Source organism: Pongo pygmaeus, chromosome 18 (assembly GCF_028885625.2).
Source record: "Pongo pygmaeus isolate AG05252 chromosome 18, NHGRI_mPonPyg2-v2.0_pri, whole genome shotgun sequence".
NCBI classification, from domain to species: Eukaryota; Metazoa; Chordata; class Mammalia; order Primates; family Hominidae; genus Pongo; species Pongo pygmaeus.
Genome location: NC_072391.2, coordinates 53,630,333 through 53,653,926, shown reverse-complemented (window position 1 = coordinate 53,653,926; position 23,594 = coordinate 53,630,333). Strand labels below are relative to the sequence as shown.

The 23,594-nt window shown below is 40.7% G+C and overlaps 1 protein-coding gene across 3 annotated transcripts in view; it reads left to right on the top strand.

Moving 5' to 3' along the window:
- Nucleotides 1-1,954: 1,954 nt before the first annotated feature.
- Nucleotides 1,955-23,594, top strand: part of BBS2 (Bardet-Biedl syndrome 2) — a 36,811-nt gene continuing 15,171 nt past the window's right edge. The window contains exons 1-12 of one of the 3 annotated variants that reach the window (XM_063654300.1): nucleotides 1,955-2,281; nucleotides 7,337-7,568; nucleotides 11,962-12,083; nucleotides 12,324-12,386; nucleotides 13,194-13,271; nucleotides 17,000-17,104; nucleotides 17,188-17,274; nucleotides 20,417-20,552; nucleotides 20,769-20,908; nucleotides 21,719-21,863; nucleotides 22,189-22,360; nucleotides 23,307-23,436. In XM_063654300.1, the coding sequence (XP_063510370.1) occupies nucleotides 2,165-2,281; nucleotides 7,337-7,568; nucleotides 11,962-12,083; nucleotides 12,324-12,386; nucleotides 13,194-13,271; nucleotides 17,000-17,104; nucleotides 17,188-17,274; nucleotides 20,417-20,552; nucleotides 20,769-20,908; nucleotides 21,719-21,863; nucleotides 22,189-22,360; nucleotides 23,307-23,436 (1,527 nt within the window). In that variant the 5' untranslated portion in view covers nucleotides 1,955-2,164. Of the gene's footprint in view, nucleotides 2,282-7,336; nucleotides 7,569-11,957; nucleotides 12,084-12,323; nucleotides 12,387-13,193; nucleotides 13,272-16,999; nucleotides 17,105-17,187; nucleotides 17,275-20,416; nucleotides 20,553-20,768; nucleotides 20,909-21,718; nucleotides 21,864-22,188; nucleotides 22,361-23,306; nucleotides 23,437-23,594 lie in introns of all 3 variants that reach the window. The other 2 variants (XM_054455227.2, XM_054455226.2) reach the window with 2 other exon arrangements.

Sequence of the window (23,594 nt, the reverse complement as noted above, 5' to 3'; positions counted from 1 at the left end):
CATGGATACCCTCAATAAATGTTTTTCAGGAAAAAATAAAGGATCTGAAATGATGTCTATTAGAGTCATTCCTTTCAAGCTATTCCTGGGAGAGGTAGCTGATCAAGCTGTGATCAGCTAGTAACGCAGCTGAGTGAATTCAGTGAGATGATGACTTTGTGTAGGTAGAATCTGGGGACTAAAGAGAAGGGACATCACAAAACAAAGTAAGTTCCAATGACCCAGGGTAATTTCCATGTCAGGGCTGGTCAGGGAGCTGCTATAGGACTTGGGGTGTAGACAGGTGACAGAAGGGTGGGGGTGGAGACAGGGTAGAAAGAGGCTGGGTCTTAGAAGCATGGTCCATCAGAGGGGGCCTGGAGGGCCACTGACTTAGGTCTTACATTCCATCAAGATCTTTAAACTTAGGCTGGGAGTAGTGGCTTACACCTATAATCCTAGCACTTTGGGAGGCCGAGGCTGGAGGGATCACTTGAGGCCAAGGATCACTTGAGGTTACAGTGAGCTGTGATGGCACCACTGCACTCCAGCTTGGGTGACAGCATGAGACCCCGTCTCTAAATAAAATAAAATAAAAATCAATTTTTAAAAAGTAAAGATTTTCAAATTTAGTCTTTTAACATTATTTAGTATTTTGATATTATCTCCAAAAGAGGTTACAAATAGTCACAGATACACCAACAGGGTTGAAAAAAAATGCTCATTTGTATAACTATAATTACAAAATGCAAGTATCAAGTATATTCCAGAACTCATCTTTCTTTTTTTTCTTTGAGATGGAGTCTCGCTCTGTCACCCAGGCTGGAGTGCAGTGGCACAATCTCAGCTCACTGCAACCTCCCGCTCCCGGTTCAAGCGATTCTCCTGCCTCAGCCTCCCGAGTAGCTGGGACTACAGGTGCCCACCACCACACCCAGTAAATTTTTGTATTTTTAGTAGAGACAGGGTTGCACCATGTTGGCCAGGCTGGTCTCCAACTCCTGACCTCAAGTGATCCACTCACCTCGGCCTCCCAAAGTGCTGGGATTACAGGCGTGAACCACCGCCCCTGGCCCAGAACTCATCTTTCAAGACCTGCCCGCAGCATCTGACGCAGTTGTTTTCCTCCTTCTGGCCACCCTCTCTTCGAGCTTCCAGGACACTATACTCTCCCGATTATACTTGCTTGCTGGCTACTCCAAGTCTCCACTAGTGGTCCTTGCTCATCTCATCATCCACCCCAGATTGTCCATTTCCAGAAGGCAGCAGAGTGAGCCCCGCGGGCCTCATCTGAAGTTCCTCTGCAGGAACACCCTCCCTCGAGGCTGGCTTCCTCACTTCCTAATAGTCCTAGGCTGAATGTCACTTTCTCAGAGAGGTCTCTTTCCTACCACCCTACTTAACACTGCATTCCCTCCAATCCTCTCTCCCCTCTTCCTTCCCTTAATTTTCTCTAGTGCTCACTACCAAATGACATGCATTTCTTGTTTAGTGTTTGTCTCCCCTGACTAGTATGTCAGTTCCAGGAAAACAGAGGTTTGTCTTTTGTTTACTACTATTTATTATCTAGAACAGTGTCTGACACACAATAGGCCCTCAAGGAAATTTTGTTGGTCACTTTTCAATTCTGCTGGTTTGCACTTAAAAATATATAGGGAGCCTTACCAGGAGCTCTAGACCGAACATGAGTCTGAGGATTGGTATGGTTTTCCTCCACACAACGGCTAAAGCAAGGGACAGAGCCGACACTCAAGAAATACTTCTTGAATTAATGACCCTCTGGAGTGCGGTAGCATTGTGTGAAGTTTGCAGGGTGCAGCTTGGATGTGGTGCTAGAAGGGGAAGGCTCTGGGCTGAGCATGTAGGCTCAGTGGAGTTTAACCCGCAGGAGTAAATTACTGCAGTGGGAAACAACTGCATCCGCGGCCCAGCAGGGGTTCCATTGCGCAGCCGCAAAAGGCGCCGAGGCTCCACCGCACAGCCGCAGAAGGAGCGGACGGGTCTGCGCAGCCGCAGGAGGAGCAGGCGGCACCTGGACGGGTTCGTCCCGGGCTGTTTCGCGTCCGATCTGCGGCGGCTGGGGCCGCGCAGGTAGTGTCCCTGCACTCCTCATCCGGGCGCGTGAGGCCAGCTCCGCTGCGCTGGCCTCCAGCTTCCAGCCCTCCTCCCCTAAGCTGCCGCCATCATGCTGCTGCCTGTGTTCACCCTGAAACTGCGCCACAAAATCAGCCCCCGAATGGTGGCCATAGGGCGCTACGACGGGACTCACCCGTGCCTGGCGGCCGCCACCCAAGCGGGCAAGGTAACCGCTCCCACCCGCAGGGAGCCCGGGCCCCAGGGAACCACAGGACCTCCGCCGGCCACGCCCTGGGACCCCGCCCCCTCTCCGACCCCGCCCCCAGCCCGTGTTGCCCGGCAACCGGTCGGCGAGCCCCTTGTAGCTCCATCCTGCAGAGGACGGTGGGGTCTTAGAGGAAGAGCTTTTCTGAGAAGTTGACGTTTTCTTGTCGTCAGGCACTTAGTGTCAGGCGAGGTCGGGGTCCCTGGACATAGGGAGCTTAGAAAAGAGACGTCTCCTGAGAGAAGGGGTTTGGTTCGGGTTAGCAGTAATAACCGACCCCCAGATTCAAGCCAGGGCCCTCTGCTTGTCACTTGGAAGTCGGAATTCCTCCGACTCTCTCACACTGCTTCTTTTTTTTTTTGAAACGGAGTCTTGCCCTGTCGCCCAGGCTGGAGTGCAGTGGCGCGATCTCGGGTCACTGCAGCCTCTGCCTCCTGGGTTCATGAAATTCTCCTGCCTCAGCCTCCTGAGTATCTGAGATTATAGGCGCCCGCCACCACGCCTGGCTAATTTTTGTATTTTTAGTAGAGACAGGATTTCACCATGTTGGCCAGGCTGGTCTCGAACTCCTGACCTCAGGTGATTTATCCGCCTGGGCCTCCCAAAGTGCTAGGATTACAGGCGTGAGCCACTGCACCCAGCCTCTCACAGTCCTTTACCGAACAACAACGACAAAAGAATGCAATACAAAAGTTAACTTATTCAAATTGCACTTTTGATCCTTGCCCATGTACATTCAGTTCTTTCCCCGTAATTTATTCACTAAGTATTAGGTGTTTACTATGTGCGATTACTGGGCAAGGTGTGTGAGTCAAAGAGATAAAAGAGACATCATTTAACATTCATCAGACTTCTACTGAACACCTTCTGTATAGATTTTGGAGACTCGGATGTAAAAGGACTCCCTACTTTCAGAAAGCTTATAGTCCAGAAGCTAACAGACAAGGCAAATCAGAGCCCTGTGTATTTGACGGAGGCATGCCCAAAATACATGGAATGTAGTGACAACGCTAATAACTTATAACAGGCACAAAACTTTATTACATGAGTCATCTCAGCGTCGTTGCTACAAGGCCAACAGCAGCAGCATGGCATAGGTATGGTGTTTCTTGGCTCCAGTGCCTGCTAATTTCATGACCTTGGGCAAGGCACATAATAATAGTACCTAATACGTGGGGTCATGAGCTTTAAAAAAGTTAATACATGTAAGGTGTTTGACATATAGGAGTGGTCACTAATTGTCACCTGTTATTTTCTTTTTATGATTCTCACTTTATTGACTAGAAATTGCAGTTCAGAGAGGTTCGACACAGTGCTTGGAGCCACTCAACTAGAAAGTGTGGAATGTGGTCAGAGTGCATGTTCTCTGATCCAGTGTGGATTTAATAAGCTAGGATTTGTGTAATAATTTGTAGTTTTTAGGACACTTCCATGTATATTGTATGTTATATGCCTTGGGATACGGAAGTAAAAAATAAGCCTTCATTTTCATTAAGTAGTATAACAGAGTTAAGCTATTAATATGGGGTCTGGCACATCATGATGTTAGTTATTGTTACAGTTAGAAGTCACTGACAGGCTGGGTGCAGTGACTCATGCCTGTAATCCCAGCACTTTGAGAGGCTGAGGCAGGCAGATCACCTGAGGTCAGGAGTTCGAGACCAACCTGGCCAACATGGTGAAACCCTGTCTCTACTAAAAATACAAAAATTAGCCAGGTGTGGTGGGTGCCTATAATTCCAGCTACTCGGGAGGTTGAGGCAGGAGAATCACTTGAACCTAGGAGGTGGAGGTTTCAGGGAGCCAAGATCGTGCCATTGCAGTCCAGCCTGGGCGACAGAGTGATACTCGGTCTCAAAAAAAAAAAAAAAAAAAAAAAAAAAGCACTGACAAATGCCAAAAACAACTTCATGTTGGTTGTGCTGTAGGTGCATAGCAGATATATAAATGGGCTGAAAATATCCCATTGGTATTAACTCAGCCCCTAATCTGAGGGCTTACTATGTGCTGGGCAGTCTTCTTAGCTCTGCAGGTGCATTGGAGAATGTGACAGACAAATTTTTGCCCCCTTGGAGCTTATATTTGAGAAGGGGAACCGGGCAGTTAATCGAATATGCAAGTGTTTTCATAGGAGAAAAAGAATAAGGGATTCAGTATGATGGGAGCTTGCTGTTTTAGACAGGTGGTCAGATGGCCTCTAATAACATTTGATAAGATGTTTGAAGGAACTGAGGAAACAAGCTCTGCAGATTTGTGGGATAAGCGCCTTGGAGGCAGAGGGATCTGCAGCTGCAAGGGCCTTGAGCTGGAGATATGTATGGTGTGTTTCAGGAGCACAAGGAAGCCGCAGGGGCTGGAAGGCAATGAGAGTGGTCATGAGGTAGACACAAGCCAGATCATATAGGAACCTGTAGGCCATGGCAAAGACCTTGGTTTTTATACTGAGTAAGTTAGGAAGTCCCTGAGGATTTTGATAAAATGGGTGTTGGAATTTTCTTTATGTTTTAGATGAAGGCTAACTGGCTGGTATGTGGAGAACAGATGTTCTGTGACGGGATGTAGGGAGGTAGGTGTCGGAATAGAAGCAGGGAGATCGGGCAGAGGTCCCTAGGGCAGCCCTTAGATAGAGTGTGACCTGGAGTGGAAGGCAGGAACGCTTGATTGTAGGGCTGTTGTCGAAAATGGCCTAATAATAATAATAAATAAAATAAAGGAGATCCCTTGTCCTGTGTAATTGGATGGATACTTTGTGTTCAGCTCTGTAAACAAATCTAAAAAGTTCTGACCTGATCTTTTATCTTGAGACCTTAAAAAGAATTAGTAGTATTTTATGACTCAAGTAATGCCATGAATATATTCTCTTAAAAGCAATGAAAACATTCCAGCTAGGGTTGAAGCCTGCATCTCTAGAAACAGGACTTTATCCTTACAGCTGGGACCCTGTTGTGAACATGCAGCTGACTCTGGGCCTTAGCAAGGATTTTTTTCTAAAAGGAATCTCTGGCCGGGCATGGTGGCTCAACACCTGCAATCCCAGTACTTTGGGAGGCCGAGATGGGCAGATCAACTGAAGTCAGGAGTTCGACACCAGTCTGGCCGACTAAAACCCGTCCCTACTAAAAATACAAAAATTAGCTGGGTGTAGTGGCGCACCCCTATAATCCCAGCTACTCGGGAGGCTGAGGCAGGAGAATCGCTGGGACCCAGGAGGCAGAGGTTGCAGTGAGCTGAGATTGCACCACTGTACTCCAGCCTGGGCAATAGAGCAAGATTCCATCTCAAAAAGCATATAAATAAATAAAAGGAATCTCTTGCAGGGTGAATATTAGAGTTTTCCTCTGGGGACGTTTTTTCTCTCATGGTAATGCTTAGGGGTCAGTTGAATTTATATTGTTTGCAGCACCTCCTCAGCTAGAACAAACGTGTGAACTTCAGCAAGTCCTTTGAAAGCCCTGGGAGTGGTCTTTTTGTCATGTGACTGAGATTGGCTTTCTTTCCTTGCCTGAAGGGACAGACTTGTCTCCCTGTGGACTCTCTGAGTGCAGAGAACAGCAGGAGGGAACTGGCGGGGAGTCTGACTCCTGAGACCCTTGTTGCTCTTGATAAAAATTGCAAACTCTTTCCATTCCAGTAAGAATGAATATGGAGCCCGTGAGCTATTTCCCCTCCTGTTCTTTCTCAGCATATTGGATTTCTGGAAAACTCTGTAAGAATTGGTTTGTTCAGAACTGTTATAAAAGGAAGTGTGATGTGGTGGTGGCTGGAGCACAGGGTCTGGAGCACACCAGGCTCTTGTCTTAGCCCTGTCACCAGTCTCAAGACCTTGGCAAAGGGCCTTAACTCTTCCGACCTCATGTGGAAATCAAGGGTTGGTGTCAGGTTCAAATGCAATTAACATTGACCAAAGCATGTTATAAAGTGTTACACAAACGGAACATGAAGGCAGTGTTCAGTGGCTGCACATGTTTTCTATGTTTTTAGTCAATTCTTTTGAAAATTATTTTTTGTTGAATAGGCTGCCTTGGGTAGGTATTAATTTAAAATTAAGTCTGTTTGGATTTATGTGAAAGAGATGAAATACTCATGTAAATTTTACAAATTTTAGAACTAGAAGGGGCTAGAGGGATCCCTAGTCCAGTGTTTTTCATCCCCCCCAACCTTTTTTGTCATATTGCCCACCTTGGAACTTTTTTAGACCATGAAAATTTCCCCAGTGAAACTCTGATACCTCAGATATACTTTATATCTCTTTTTGTACTGTGGTCCTGCGAAGGGCTACACGATTCCCCATCGCAAACCCATTTACCTGTCCTGGGAGTGATCTCGCCCCTCTTAAGAATGCATTTTATAGTCCAAACCTCCTTTTTACAGGTGAAGTCTAGGAAAGTTGAATAATTTATGCAGACACTCAGATTATATTTATGATAGTTGAAACTGTTGAATTTATTATCTTTGGGCTAATTACTTAGTTCTATGTCACTGGTATAAACTGTGAAAGCCTTCAAGATACTTGATTTGCATGACTCAGTTTAAGTTTGTGAAACAGGTTTACTAACTAGCAGACCATTTTAAGGTCTAGGAAGTGAATTCATTAGGTGTTCAGATGAAAGATAATAAAGGAAGTGTTTATTCTGTTTTCCATGATCATCTTGGTGGGTGGCAATCACATTGAAGGTGGTAGCAGCTTATTCTAGGTTGATCAGGAAAAGGCTAGCTTCTAAGAGTGCTTTGACATCCTGCTGGTGGGGAGCATGTAAGCTGGCCTGGTAAGTAGTGACTAGATCTTGTTCATTACCTTGTTCCTTACAAGGCTAAGAACCACTGGATTTCCATGATTTCATAATGACTGAAAGTTGTCCATGCATTGAACTATGTACGAGTGTTTTAAGTTTCATAGGAGATTAAAGTAACTTCTTGTTAATGTTGATGTGTTAATAACCTGGTTCTTTTTTAAAAAAATGTATGATACTAATTTTTTATATTTTAAAGGAATGTAATTAGTTATTTTTGTTTCAGGTTTTTATTCATAATCCTCATACACGGAACCAGCATGTCAGTGCATCCAGGGTCTTCCAGAGCCCCCTGGAATCTGATGTTTCTCTTCTCAACATTAACCAGGCAGTCAGCTGCCTGACTGCAGGCGTATTGAACCCTGAGCTTGGCTATGATGCCCTTTTAGTGGGGACACAGACTAATCTTTTGGCTTATGATGTCTACAATAATTCGGATTTGTTCTACAGAGAGGCAAGTATAACCTTTATAACCATAAAATTGTCATTACTCATTAATGTCTATTTTGTATGCTTAGAAGAGATCAGATCATTTATTTTGGTCTGTTTATTGTATGACTGTTATAGTATAGGTAAACAACATGGAGATTTTGCTGTTAACATCTGCTTTATGTACTCGGAACATATTTATTTGGTTATGGTTGCTAATCACTTGGTGACACTCGAGCTTATCTCTATGAGGTATATCTGTGATACTACCATCTGTCAAGATCTCCTGTTGAGGATTCAGCCAAGAGCTGGGAAGCCAGTAGACAGGTCTCCTGGTGGACTTGCATTCAGGTTTAGTGCAATAGTTTGTAGAAGCCCTTACTGTAGCCTGCCACCTACAGGCTGCTGCAACTTTAATACCCAAGCAATTCATATTTATTACAGAAAAGATAAGGAAGTAAAAAGTAAAAGAAATTACACCTATTTTTTCATCTAGAAAGAACACTTAACTGTTGAATTTTTGAATCCAGATTTTTTACCAAGCATATATGAATACATTTTGTAGTAAAATGGGATCATATATACACGTAGCCTTTTACTTGTTTTTACCCTATAGCAGCTTTATTAAGATATGATTCACATGTACAACTAACCTACTTAAAAGTATACAATTCAGTGGTTTTTAGTGTATCCAGAGAGCTGTACAACCTTCAATTTTCAACATTTTTATTACCCCCAAAAGAAAACCCATACCCATTAGTATCACTCCCCATTTTTCTTTAACCTCCTAACCTTAGGCAACCAGTTTTCTACTTTCTGTCTCTAGAAGTTTGCATATTCTAGACATTTCATAAATAATGGAATTATATAATATGTAATCATTTGTGACTGCCTTCTTTTTCTTAGCATAATATTTTCAAGGTTGATCCATGTTGTAGCATGTGTCAGTAATTCATTTTTATGGCTGAATAATATTCCATTGTATGTATATACCACATTTTATTTATCCATTTATCAGTTAATGGACATTCCACTCCCTGGCTGTTATGTGTGGCTCTTTCCTTCCATAATATGTTGTGAACATCTTTATATGAAGTTACTACATACCCGTTATGTCATTCTTATTGGTTCTATAGTATTTCATTGTGTTAATATAATTTGTTTAACTGTTCCATGTTGTTGAACATTTATGTTATTTCCATTGTTTCTCTATTACAGTTCATAGTGTAATAACTGTATCTCTTTGGCCACTTCCCTGATTATTTCCTGAGGATAAGTTCCTGAAAATGCAGATGGTTTTCTTTCTTTGTGTTTTTGTTTTCTGAGACAGAGTCTTGCTCTGTCACCCAGGCTGGAGTGCAGTGGCATGATCATGGCTTACTGCAGCCTTGACCTCATGGGCTCAAGCAATTCTCCCACCTCAGCCTTCTGAGTAGCTGGGACTACAGGTGTGTACTACCATGCCCAGCTAATTGTTTATTTTTTAGAGAGATGGGGTCTCACTATGTTGGCCAGGCTGGTGTCAAACTCCTGGGCTAAAGCAGTCTTCCTGCCTCAGCTTCCCAAAGTGTTATAATTATAGATGTGAGCCACTGCATTTGGCTGGTTTTCTTCTTTGTCTATTTTTTGTTGAGGTAAAATGTACATACATGAAAATGCATGGACCTTATGTGTACAGTTCAATGAGTTTGGATCCCTATAACCAATACCCCAATAAAAATAGAGAACATTTTCATCACCTCAGAAAATATTGTTGTACCCCATTCCAGTCAATTTCTATCTCCCATAGACAATCACCGTTCTGACTTCTGTCAGCTTAGATTAGCTTTTCCTATTGTTGAACTCCATACAAATGGAATCATACAGAATGTATTCTTTAGTGTCTGGCTTCTTTCACTTAACATAATACTTGCAAGAATTATCCATGTTGTTGCATATAAAAGTAGTCTTTTGTTGTTGTTGCTAAGTAACAAAAATAGTATATTCCATTATGTGAATATACTATGGTTTGTTTATCCACTCTCTCGGTGATAGAGAAGTGGACGGACATTTGGATTGTTTCAGTTTTTAACAACCATTTTCGTATAAGACTTGTTTTTAATAAGACTTTTTTGTATAAGACTTTTTGTGGATATATGTTTTAGTTTATCTTGGGTAAATACCCAAGAGTGGAATTGCTGGGCTGTATGGTTTATAAGAACTTTATGACACTGCCAAACTGTTTTTGCAAAGTGGTTGTATCACTTTACACTCCTGCCTGCAGTGTAGGAGAGTTCCAGTTGCTCCACATCCTTTGTCAACATTTGTTGTTGCCAGTCTTTAATTTTAGCCATTTTGGAAGGTGTGAAGTGATATCTTACTGTGGTTTCGTTTTGCATTTCCCTGATAATCATTGATGCAGAGCACCTTTTCTTGTGCTTATTGTCCGTTTATGTGTCTTCTGTGAAGTGTCTTAAGTCTTTTGCCTATTTTTTATTGGTAGTTTGTCTCTTTATTATTGATTTGTAGACATTTCTTGGATATACTTGATACAAACTCTTTGTCAGATTTATATATAATAAATATTTTCTCCCAGCCTGTTGCTTGTTCCACTAGGCATGTGTCTTTTGATGAGCAAAAGTTTTGCATTTTTGTGAAGTCCAGCTGATCACATTTTTTCTTTAGTGGTTAGGACTTTTTCTGCCCTTTGCCTATTTCAAGGTCACATTGTTTTTGTTCAGAAGTGAAATTGAGTTTAGGACTGTATTAGTCAGGGTTCTCCAGAGAAACAGAACCAATAGGATATGTACATATTAGAGGGGGAAATATTTATTTTCAGGAATTGGCTTATGCCGTTGTGGAGCCTGGCAAGTCAAAAATCTGCGTGGTGGACCAGCAGGCTGGAGATCTAGGAGATAATTGATGTTGAAGCTCAAGTACAAAGGCTGTCTGCTGGTAGAATCCCTTCTTCCTTGGGGGAGGTCAGTCTTTTTTCTATTAAGTCCTTCAGTACTTGATAGAAAGTACTTAATAGAAAGTATTGAAGGACTTAATAGTAAAGTAGATTATTATCCATATGTGCGTGGGCCAATTAATGTGTGAGTCCCACCCACATTATGAATAATAATCTGTTTTACTCAAAATCTGCTCAATTTACTCAAAATTTGGCCCAATTAATGTGTGGGCCAAATAATGTGTGAGGTCCACCCACATTATGGATAATAATCTGCTTTACTCAAAATCTACTGATTTAAATGTTAATGTCGTCTGAAAAATACCCTGACAGCAGCTCTAGAATAATGTTTGACCAAATATCTGAGTACCATGGCCTAGCCAAGTTGACACATAAATTAACATTACAGGGACTCAGCTTTACGATTGCCTAGTCAAAGACTTTTTTAAAAATGAGATTTTCGATAGGCATTGGTAAATTGCTCCCTAAAAAGACTACCATTTTCCACACCCCCCTCAATAATGATCGTGCCTGTTTCGTTACACCCTAACTAGTAGTGGATATTATTGTTCTTTTTCATTGCTAATCCAAAAACTGAAAAATGATATATTGTGAGAAAGAACATTTTTCATGTTTGTTGAGTGTATTTCATCTCTAATATGTCCTGTTTGTTTATTTTTTTGGTTGGGGTGTTTACCATTTTTGTATTAATTTGCCTTTTATTAACCTTTTTTTTATATTAACTTTTTGTCTTATATATTGCAAGGGTTTTTTCCCACTTCATTGTTTACCTTTTAACTTTATTATTTCTTTGGCCATTTAACAGTTTTAATTTCTTATGAAATCTTTTCTTTCCTATATAGCCAATCTTTATAGTTTTCCCACTTAAAGATTATATAAGTAACGATTATTTTCCTGTACCATAAACAGCGTTTACAAAGATGTCCTTGAGTCTTTCAAAAATAAATTAACTTACATAATTTATTCAAGAAGTCTAAGATATTTATTTTAGATGGTGGGACCATGGGTGTTTTTTTATTCTTTGTATTTTTTAGTACAAAGAATAGTAAAGTTAAAAAGAGTAGTAAATAAGTAGATTACAAGTATTAAAAAGATTTCCATCCAAAATGATTAAAATAAATTACAAAGTTTGGGTGCTTAAAGGCGTAAGTCTTGATTCTCTGGAGAATTTGCCCTCTGGAACTTGTGGTCCCAGAGAGCTCCCAGAGTATTGTAGCAGCGTTTTGTAGTGGCTTAGTGTGAAAGCCAAGGCTCTGATTTACCCTGTATCTGTGCTCATCCTTGCAGAAGCCACAGGGTTAGATCTCAGTGGACAGCCCTGGCTGCCCTCTCAGGAGACCATCTGGCTTCTCACAAATGATGACAGAGGAATTTGGGTATCCAAATAAAAATATGGATATAACTTACCTTCAGTGTGCCTGCAGATTATCGTGTCTAAGATAATGTGTCCTTTTACTTTTCTTAGGTAGCAGATGGGGCAAATGCAATTGTGCTGGGGACATTGGGAGACATTTCTTCCCCTCTTGCGATTATTGGTGGCAATTGTGCTCTGCAAGGTTTCAATCATGAAGGAAGTGATCTCTTTTGGACGGTATGAAGAAGAAAACATTCTTTTTGGTACCCTTAAGCATTTTTACTTTTAATGTTCTTCTTTTTTAACCACCAACTCTACTGAGTAATAATATTTATAATTCTGTGCATTAAAAAAGGATATGAATAATTCGAATAGCATTAATTCGTGTTTTGTATAATCCTCTCCTTCATGTAGCTAATATATTTGGAGTAAATGGAGAAACGATGGCATGCTAATGGTTTGGGGTTTTATTTTCAGGTTACTGGAGACAATGTTAATTCCTTGGCCTTGTGTGACTTTGATGGTGATGGAAAGAAAGAGGTATGTGGGGGAGGAGATACCTCTCTTGTGTGTTCAGCCAAATAAATTTTGCCATGACAGTGACATTAGTGTTGACAGAACTGATTTTGGTGCTCTGTTGCCTAAATGATCAGCCAATTGGCCTCATTCGTCTTTCTCTTCTCTTTTGAACAATGAATCACTTGTGCTTGTGTAATAAATACAAAGATCAAAGCCATGGTGTTTCAGAGACACAGGAGAGGGCAGAGAGGGTAGAAGAGTTGGGATTTCAGTCATATTCACGGTCTTATGAATTGCTCCTGATGCTTTGAAACCATATTAGTATATAGTTTTCAATTTTGGCCAACTGTTTTGAGGAATCTAAATGTTTTAGAGATTGGCTTTTAGCCTTTGAAATTACTCTTATGGTTACCCTAGAAATTAGCTTCTTGAGCAGTCAGCAGGTGTGACGTGCTGTGTTGGACACCAACTTGTCCGTCTCTTGTCCATGGACACTGGACTCTGGTGTTTGAACAGGGCTTCCATCTGTAGGCAGAGAAAGTTGCTGATCCAGGGAGCCTTTTCAGGTACTCAGGGAAATAACGTATTCTGGCAAGATGTGCAGCTCCCATGGCAGGATAAAAGCTGCAGTAGCCCCTGTTTCTTCATTGATTGAATCTGCTGATCCTCCCATTAGAGGGAGCATTTCTAAGCATCAAACGATTAGGAGGTTGTCAATCTTGGGTGGCAGAAGCAGCATGCAAAGTATTGTGCAAATTTTTGTTTTGTTTACAGAAATTTTGTTGTTTGCACTTACTCACCTAAACCTGTATGATATTTCCCCTTCAGCTTCTTGTTGGATCTGAGGATTTTGATATCCGAGTTTTTAAGGAAGATGAGATTGTGGCAGAAATGACAGAAACAGAGGTAAGAAGCTCCACCTCGAACTACGGTAACCTTGAGCAAGACAGATCAGTACTGTCAGATGAAACATCAAGTGAGAGTGCTGGGGCATCTCCCAACCCAGGTGGTTTTAGGATAAAAACTCGGGGGGGCGGGTGGTCAGACAGAGCTGTATGTTATGGAAAGAAAAGCAATAAAAATCCTAATTAAGATATGTTTTGAAAAGACTGATTAAATAGAGAAAAATATTGAGTATAGTTGAATACATAAAGGCATTTCTTTTAATGAGTTAATACATGCAAATAATAATAATGGCAGTCATTTATTATGTACCTATCGTATGCCAGGTAGTGCTCTAAGTACTTTATATGAAGTGACATATTGAATCCTTACAACAACCCTAATAGGAAGATAAATTATTATTATTTCCATAGTTGAGGAAAATGGTGTTCTGGTTTTTTGTTTGTTTGTTTGTTTGTTTTGAGGCAGAGTTTTACTCCGTCGCCTAGGCTGGAGTGCAGTGGTGCGATCTCGGCTTACTGCAAGCTCCACCTCCCAGTTCAAGTGATTCGCATGCCTCAGCCTCCTGAGTAGCTGGGACTACAGGCACACACCACCACGCCTGGGTAATTTTTGTGTTTTTAGTAGAGACGGGGTTTCACCATGTTGGCCAGGCTGGTGTTGAACTCCTGACCTCAAGTGATCCGCCCACCTTGACCTCCCAAAGTGCTGGGATTACGGGGTGACCCACCGCGCCTGTATTTTTGTTAAGTTACTTGTACATAGTCTTGGCTATGAAGTGTCATGGTCAGCATTTGAAGCTTTATGCCTCTTCCTCCTCATCATGTGTATTCAATAGGGCTGAAGTACATAAATGAGATGTTTATATTTTTTTCTTCCTGCAAATTCAGTACTTCTTTGGCACATTTCTATAGGTAAACTTAAAAATTATGGAACTTGTGATTAGAATCACTCATGTAACTGAACCTGAGATATTTCTTAAAGAGTTTAAACTTTATTTTTAAAAAGTGATGTTTAGGCCTGGTGCAGTGGCTCATACCTGTAATCCCAGTGCTTTGGGAGGCCAAGGTGGGAGGATCACTTGAGGCCAGGAGTTTGAGACCCGCCTGGGCAACATAACAAGACTCCATCTCTACAAAAAATATAAAAATATTAGCCAGAAGGTGATGGCACACATCTGTAGTCCCAGCTGCTTGGGAGACTGAGGCAGGAGGATCCCTTGAGCCCAGGAGCTTGAGGCTACAGTGAGCTATGATCACGCCACTGCATTCCACCCAGGGCAACAGAACAAGACTCTGTCTCAAAAATAAAATTTTTAAAAAGTAACAGTGTTAAGAGTTAGGAAAATAAAGACAAAAATAAAGTAAAAAGCAGTATCTAAAGATTACCTGTATCCTTTATGGTTTTGGCATTCTTAGGATATTTATTTGCTGCTAGTTTTCCAGGATTGGGCAAGACTCAAACAGAAAAAACTAAGATATTCTTAATTAAGGAATAAGAAGAGGATAAAGGAGCAATAGCTTGTGAACGTTGTAAATGGACAGAAAGAAACCAGTAAAAGAGAGTCTTAGAGATCAGAATGGTGGGATTCTGCAAAATTTAGTTATGTGGTATTTAGGAGTCTGTATCAGAAAAGCTTGAGGGCACTAGTCTCAAAACTGACCTTGGCCACTTGTCTTTAAATTACTTGCTTCATGTCACTCATAAAAGCTGTCTAAGAAGGTCAGACTTCTTTTCCCCTAACTATAAAAGGAGACAAAAAGCAAAACCTACACATTGATGTACAGTATTATCAATGATTTTAACTAATTTATCCTATAGCAAGAGTCATCAGTTTTTATTTAGTCCTACTGTACTTTTTATATATTCACAGTTATCATGATGTAAGATGATAATTGTGGACAGAGAAGAAATGAAGAGGAGAAATGGGTGCCAAAAGGAGCAGTCTGAGGATGGATGTCTATACAGGGAGTCTGTTTTTTATTTTATTTTTTTTGAGATGGAGTTTCGCTCTTGTCGCCCAGGCTGGAGTGAGTGGCGTGATCTTGGCTCACTGCAACCTCCGCCTCCCAGGTTCAAGTGATTCTCCTGCCTCAGCCTCCCGAGTAGCTGGGATTAGAGGCACCTGCCACCACGCCCAGCTAATTTTTGTATTTTTTGTAGAGATGGGGTTTCGTCATGTTGGCCAGACTGGTCTTGAACTCCTGACCTCAGGTGATCCACCCGCCTTAGCCTCCCAAAGTGTTGGGATTACAGGCATGAGCCACCATGCCTGGCCCGGGAGTCTGTTTTGTGTGTATGTGCTTATATGTGCTTTCTGAAGAGAGGGCCCAGAGCCTTCATTACATTCTTAAAGGGGTTTGCAACCTCCCCCACCACCAAAAAAACAACTTGAGAATCCCTGGCTGATAGATGCTGTGTCCCGCATTCTCATATCCCTTTCATTCTAATTTGTGGTAAATCTTTTCTCCTTTGGTGGGAATCATTCAGATTTTATTGGATTTTTATTGCTTGTTAATATTAGATTTGAGGAGACTGAATTCTTTGAAACATCTCCTAAATCCTAGAAAAAGAGGACAAGAACCTGGAATAGAGTTAGGGATTTGAGGGGACTTGTTGATCTTCTAGTCCACAAAAGGAAGAAATTGGTGAACTAAGGAAGCAGTAAAGGAGCTCAGGAATCTGGGGCTAAATTTATGAAAATATGGACTTCATAACGTTCATTTGCAGGGCCATTTTCCTGTTCTCTTTGTTAGGTTTTGCTCCTAGTTCAAATATCATTTCCAAGATCAGCAAAATCATGATTCATTTGGCAGTTGAACAGTATGAAGTATTGTCAGAAGAATGCCTTGAGCTAAATAATTCTGGAATCCTACACAGCACTTTGTATTCATAGTTAAGTGAAGTGGGTGGTTTTGTAGAAAAGCTGTAGGTGTAAAGGAAATTATATAACTATTCTCTGCTTTATACAATTTATTTCTTAATATCTCTTGTATTAGGAGCAGAATTAGAAAGTAGATCTGCAGGTTCATGGATATCATTTAGCTTTGGTTTTAACTTTAAAGGCGAGTTTTGTTCAGTACCTAAAATTTTATCCTTTTAAGGATGTCAAATCCTTGAACAGTCCTATAAATATTTCTGTATCATATATGCATTCTGTATATTGTTATATACTACACAAATCCATGTGCCTGGGTTTTTACTTTTCAAAGGATTATGTGTTCTTTCTTTTACCTCTAGCAAACAAGTTATATCATAGAAAGAAAAGTGTATACATGAAGTAAGATATTCAATTGTGGACTGTTATAAGTCTTTTAAAAATTGAGACTGTAGGATGTTATAAGTTAAGTAATAATCATTAAAGCCTCTTGGGTGAACATATATAATATCTATTGTATATGCATATTCTCGATCTTGTGTAGTTAGCTCATTTCTTCCTTAGTCCTTCAGTTTTCATGTGTTTTTTAAAAATAATTTTCTGAAACTTGCCACATAAGGTTGCTCTAAAACACCAAACTCTGTGAGTTTATTTAAATCTGATTATACAACTCTGAAGTAGATGACATGTATCGTAGAGAAGAGGAATACATTCCCCACTAATGGATTGGAAGCGCTTTTAAATCTAATTTTAACATAGTTGTAACAAGGAGTGTGAAGTCTTATAAAGCCGTACTTGACAGTAAACTGAGTCTTAATGGAAAGATGTTGTGTTTTTGTGGATTGTTTTGCAGATAGTCACCTCTCTTTGTCCCATGTATGGCAGTCGATTTGGTTATGCCCTTTCCAATGGCACAGTTGGAGTTTATGACAAAACAGCCCGATACTGGAGAATTAAAGTTAGTATAATTTAGCCTTTGATATTCAGGCACTTGATACTTATTGTGAGACTTCTGTGCTAATTATTAAAATTCTTTTTCAGTCAAAAAATCATGCCATGAGCATTCATGCTTTTGACCTTAATTCTGATGGAGTGAATGAACTGATAACTGGTTGGTCCAATGGGAAGGTAAGTTTGAATGGCAAAGTTCAGATATAATTCAGAGTAGTAATTGTCCAAGGTGTATTGGCTGTAGGACTTAGAACAGTAACATTGGGATGTAAACTTCAGTTCGTTCCTTGGCAATGTTTTCACATGTAACTTAATAATCTTGACACATTATTCCTGCCATCATTGTCAAGAGCTGCACAGTGAGAGAGTGTAAGTCTTCTAAGTGGTGTTTGGGGGAAATCTTTGGGGAGATTCTTTCTAAATCTCTTATTTGAAGTGCTGAGAATCCATCAGCCAGATTGATTCTAGGTAGTAGAACAGTAAAAAAGGAGTTTTAAGGAATTGTTTGAATAGCTCTTTTCTAATAAATCTTCAAAACTGCCTGAAAACTTAGCACTAATGGGAAGAATCATGTTAGCATATTGTTTTCTGAGCTATAACTTTAAAATAAAATCCTTTTGCTTGCTTTCCTTTTTTAACTTCAAATCAGAATTTTTTACAGTCTTTTGGCAAGTCAGGATTGTCTTCTTAGAAGCTGTCTAGGTAGCTGCCAGATCTCCATGGATACCATTTGCCCTCGCTTTCTTGTCTGTCAGTGTTGGATTGCCTGAAGGGGATCAGCAAACTCTTATCTTTTCTTCTTTGATTTATCTTTACTTTTCTCTAGCACCTTGTAAGCATTCCTTTGGTGTTATGTGAAGAACAGATTCTAAAAAGCTGTTGTGTTGGTTTCTGCTTCTCCACTTAGTTTTGTCATTAGTATGGGTACTGAAAATTATAAGACTGTATAGTTGCTTATTGAGAAATATGAAAGTCTGTGAAATGGATGTCTTAGTTGGTTTGGGCTGCTGTAACAAAATACCATAGGGTGGGTGGCTTATAAACAACAGAAATTTATTTCTTATAGTTCTGGAGGCTGGGAAGCCCCCATCAAGATGTTGGCAGATTCAGTGTCTGGTGAGGGACCACTTCCTCATAGGAGCCTTACAGGGTGGAAGGGGCAAGGGATCTCTCTGGGCCTTCTTTTATAGGGCACTAATCCTGTTCATGGGGGCTCTGCCCTTATGACCTAATCACCTCTCACAGGCTCTACTTGCCAATACCATTCATTACCTTGGCTAGTAGGATTCAACATAGGAATTTGTGGGGGCACAAACATTCAGATCATAGCAGTGGATCATAGTTTGAGGGAATATAAATTATTATGGCTGACTTAAGAATTAGAAAACTACTAGACTTGAAAACTTGTCAGGTTACCTTGAAATATAATTCTTGACCTAGATATTTTTATAGTTAAATGCTTTTGAAATTTTAAGGAATTTCTATTATGTAATCTCTTCCTGAGCATGAAAAAGATAAGAAAATTATATAAGTGGAAAAACCGATTATCTACATTTAACATAAATATACAAAAAGGAAATATACAGATCCAACTTGTGAATACAGGTGTGAAAATATTAAATAAATGCTGCTAGACAATTAACTTTGTCTTTTGTATATCATTTGATGAGTTGGAGGGCCATCCTTTCCTTTCAGGGTAAAACCTCCCAGTTGGATTAAGCAAAAGATCCGAATATCCACAGAAATATTAATTTGTAGTCCTGCTTCTTAGTTAGCAAATGAGCCTTCTTATTTGCTAAATATTGTGGAAATGCAGTGGTAGAAGCCATTAGGTAGCTAGGCTTTAACTAGAAAGAAGCAAGTTCAGGTCAGTCTGAGTTAGAGGGCTACGTTAATGTGCTTTGTTAAAAATACAAGTCATTCCTTCTTTCACAGGCTTTAGCATTCATAATTTTCAGGCTTCCATGATGTTATTAATAGCATGAATACTTGACAGTGATATACTGTATACAAGGGGTAGGCTGTAACCTAAATTACTTTATGTTTTGGTTGCAAAGTTTTGCCCATAAGATTGTTTATGAAAAGACAAAAATAGTGAGTAGCATTGGTCATTGAAATGATTGCTCTTCTAGATTTTCTGTAGCTAGCCTTTTGTTGATAATACCTGTGTCCTTGCCTGGAACATAATCATCTTTTTTTTTTTTTTTGAGACGGAGTCTTGCTCTGTCACCCGGGCTAGAGTGCAGTGGCGCGATCTCGGCTCACTGCAACCTCTGCCTCCTGGGTTCAAGCGATTCTCCTGCCTCAGCCTCCCCAGTAGCTGGGACTACAGGTGCGTACCACCACACCCAGCTAATTTTTTGTATTTTTAGTACAGACAGGGTTTCACCATATTAGCCAGAATGGTCTTGATCTCCTGACCTCGTGATCCGCCTGCCTCTGCCTCGCAAAGTGCTGGGATTACAGGCGTGAGCCACTGTGCCCGGCCTCATAATCTTCATTTTAAGTGATGGTCATTTATTATCACTTTTGAGATGCATTTGTTTCTGATCAGTCATTTATTTATTTGTTCTCTCTCTTGGAAATGGGAGACTTAGAGGATAGGAGAGCTCTCTAAAGTATCTGAATAGTTTTTATGTGGAAGAGGGACTCTTAACAGGGTTGTTGTAAAAGGTTGCGTGGTGGAAGATTGGGCTAACTCTGTAGTTTTTCAACTTCAGATTCAACATACTTTACACATTTATATATAATAAAGATACAATTTTTATATAGAGCTAACATTTATTACGTACTTCTGTGTGTCAGGCCCTGTTGATATATGTTAACTTCATTAGGCCTCAATTATACCCAATGAGGTATAGTACTGTTAATTTCTCCATGTTCTGGTTATTGATCCCCAGATGAAAAGACCAAGCACAGAATGGTTAAGAAACTTGCAAGATGCCATGGATAGTATGTGGCAGAGCTAGATTCTGAACCTGAGCGGTTTGGCCATTAAGCCCATGCCCTTTTGCTCTGTGCTGTGTGTACTATGTGTACTGGCTGTTAGCAGACCCATTTCTTCAAATGAAGCATTGTGTGAAGGCCAATATGAAAAACAGCTTTTATTTAAAAAGAAGAAAGCACAGCTGGTTGAGGCTCTTTAGGGTCCCTCTTGGCCCCAGCAGTCATAGGTATCTCCTGAGAAGTCGTAGGGCTTCATAGAATACTCTTGAAAACTGCTAGACTAAATGACCTTTAAAGCTGATTTTTATTTTTAAATTTTGTGGTTTTTAAACATGTAGCATAAGCAACTTTTAAATTTGTGTTTTATTTGTAGGTTGATGCTCGAAGTGACCGAACTGGGGAGGTCATCTTTAAGGACAATTTTTCTTCTGCAATTGCCGGTGTGGTAGAGGGAGATTACCGGATGGATGGCCACGTACAGTTAATCTGCTGCTCAGTGGATGGGGAAAGTAAATTGGGATGAGAAAAATCCTTAAAAAGTCACATTTTCCATTTGATTGGGTCAAAATATCAGGAAATTTCACCGGAAGTATTTGTACTGAGATCCTGTAGTTCTAATAAATTCACCAGAGTTGGGGAGAACTTAGGTTTTTGTTTTTAAGAGCAGGTAATTGATGACCTAAAAGTATACCTGGTTCTACTTGGGTTTTTTTCCTTCTGTTCAGTCCGGGGCTACCTGCCTGGCACGGCTGAGATGAGGGGGAACCTCATGGACACCAGCGTAGAGCAGGACCTGATCCGAGAGCTGAGTCAGAAGAAGCAGAATCTGTTGTTGGAACTCCGTAACTATGAGGAAAACGCCAAGGTAGGTCCTAATGTGACCGGGTAATGGAGGCTGAAATGTTGAGACTGACCAGGAGGATCAGCAAATATGGAAGCATGAGAGTGTCATTGCCAGGGTGTGGCCTTTTTGCCAGTGTCAGAATTGAGAGGGGATATACCCTTTCATCTTGAAATTTCATTTCCAGGTAGTTAAACTGTAGAAATGTTTTCCTGATTGTTTAAGGACATTTCCTGCAGCACTATTTATTTATGGCAGTGAAAACAGCTGGAAGCAACTTAGTTGTTCATCAGCAGTAGGGAGTATGTGCTAAGGAATGTTAAGCAGCTCAAAGAATGAATACTTGGACTGATATGGAAGGATATCTGTCGTCTTACTAAATGACAAAAGGCAAGAACAGTATAGAATGTCTTTTATCTTTTTCAAAAACAAATATATTAAAAATTGGCAACTGTAAAAACTGTGTGTGTGCGTACAGTAAACTGGCTGAAATGTTCCTTTAATTTGTCCTGTAATGCATTACTGTATTTGAATTTGATGTACCAAGGGAATTTGTTTGCTTGCTTTAAAAGAACAATACTTAAAAAATGTTAAAGTCATGATGGGATACAGTGGACCATACCCATAGAAAGAGGCAAGGGTATTTTCCCACAGGGCCAGATAGAGCAAGGGAGTGCTAATGAGGTGAGTTCTCTGAATTCTAAAGAATCAGATTACTATAATAATAAGATGCTGGAGGCTCTGTCTTTTGAAGCTGAAGAGCAATATTGTTTAAAATTGATATTAGTTCAGTGTTTTGGTGACTGAGTAGGAAATGGGTGGGGTGTTTTGCAGGCTGAATTGGCCAGTCCACTGAACGAGGCCGATGGGCATCGGGGCATAATCCCAGCCAATACCAGGCTCCACACCACGCTGTCAGTCAGCCTGGGGAATGAGACCCAAACTGCTCATACAGAATTATGCATTTCCACTTCTAATGGTAAGACAGTACTCACAGCTGGTATTTAGAGGCACCTGTGCCATCTTGGAGTCGTTCTTTTTTTTTTTTGAGACAGAGACTTGCTCTGTCTCGGCTCACTGCAAGCTCTGCCTCCCAGGTTCATGCCATTCTCCTGCCTCAGCCTCCCAAGTAGCTGGGACTACAGGCGCCCACCACCACCCCCAGCTAATTTTTTGTATTTTTAGTAGAGACAGGGTTTCACCATGTTAGCCAAGATGGTCTCGACCTCCTGACCTCGTGATCCGCCCGCCTCAGCTTCCCAAAGTTGGAGTTGTTCTTAAACTGTTTTTACTCTTCCCTGCAGACACCATCATCCGAGCAGTATTGATTTTTGCAGAGGGAATTTTTACAGGTGAAAGCCACGTGGTACATCCCAGCATTCACAACCTCTCCAGTTCCATCTGCATCCCTATTGCGCCTCCCAAAGATGTCCCTGTGGATCTGCACTTGAAGGCATTCGTGGGTTACAGAAGCAGGTGACCCTTTGCAAGTCACAGTTCATTTCAGGACAGCACTTAGAGGATGGCAAGATGTATAAATTTTCCATATGCCCAGTGGATTCTTGGGGGCCTGAGAAACCATTTAATGGTTCTATCTACCCAAAGTTTCTCATGACCTTTTATTTCCTCAATTTGAAACCTGTAAAAAGAAAATGGAAAAACTGATATGTAAGTTTAAGATGGTTCTTTTTTTTTTTTTTTTTTTGAGACAGAGTCTAGCTTTGTCACCCAGGCTGGAGTGCAGTGGGGCAATCTGAGTTCACTGCAACCTCTACCTCCTGGGTTCAAGCAATTCTCCTGCCTCAGCCTCCTGAGTGCTGGGACCACAGGTGCTCACCACCATGCCCAGCTAATTTTTGTATTTTTAGTAGAGACAGGATTTCACCATGTTGGCCAGGCTGGTCTTGAACTCCTGACCTCAGGTGATCCACCCGCCTCGGCTTCCGAAAGTGCTGGGATTACAGGCATGAGCCACCACGCCCGGCTAAGATCTTTATTTTCTGTTTTTAGTCAGGGGATCTCATAATCACAAAATGTTTAGTTGGTGATTTGTCAATTTGTAGTTTTGGCCACTAAAACTACAAGAGTTAGGATGCACCTTTATATTACAGTCATATATAACCTCAGCTAGTGAAGAAAAACTGCTCTATTTGTGGAAGATAAGATACTTTTTACATCCCCTTTATGATATTTTAAACCCTTAGTGCATACAGGTATATATGTGGACTCATGCTGTCTTTAAATCCCAAACCTAATATATTACTGTAGTACTTTAACCCTCAAGTGTTTTGGGGGTTCCTTCTTAAGTGAAACCCTTAAATATCAATTGATGACCCAGAAGTGGCTTTATTTTCTGGGCTTTGCATTTTGAAGCAACATTCTATACAAAACAATTCTCTTGTGTTTCACTGATTGGCCATAGCACCCAGTTTCATGTATTTGAATTGACAAGACAGCTCCCTCGATTCTCCATGTATGCGCTGACCAGCCTGGACCCTGCCAGTGAGCCAATCAGTTATGTTAACTTTACCATTGCAGAACGGGCACAGAGGGTGAGTATCTCGCTTTTCTCTTTCAATGCTTTTACACAGTAGAATCCTTTAGATGTTATTTTATAGAAAGGGAAAATTACATGAATGTGTTATATTGGTAGCAGTAAATATGATATGAAAGAATTCTCTAACTTGGGGGTGGCTTGTAACCTGTAATA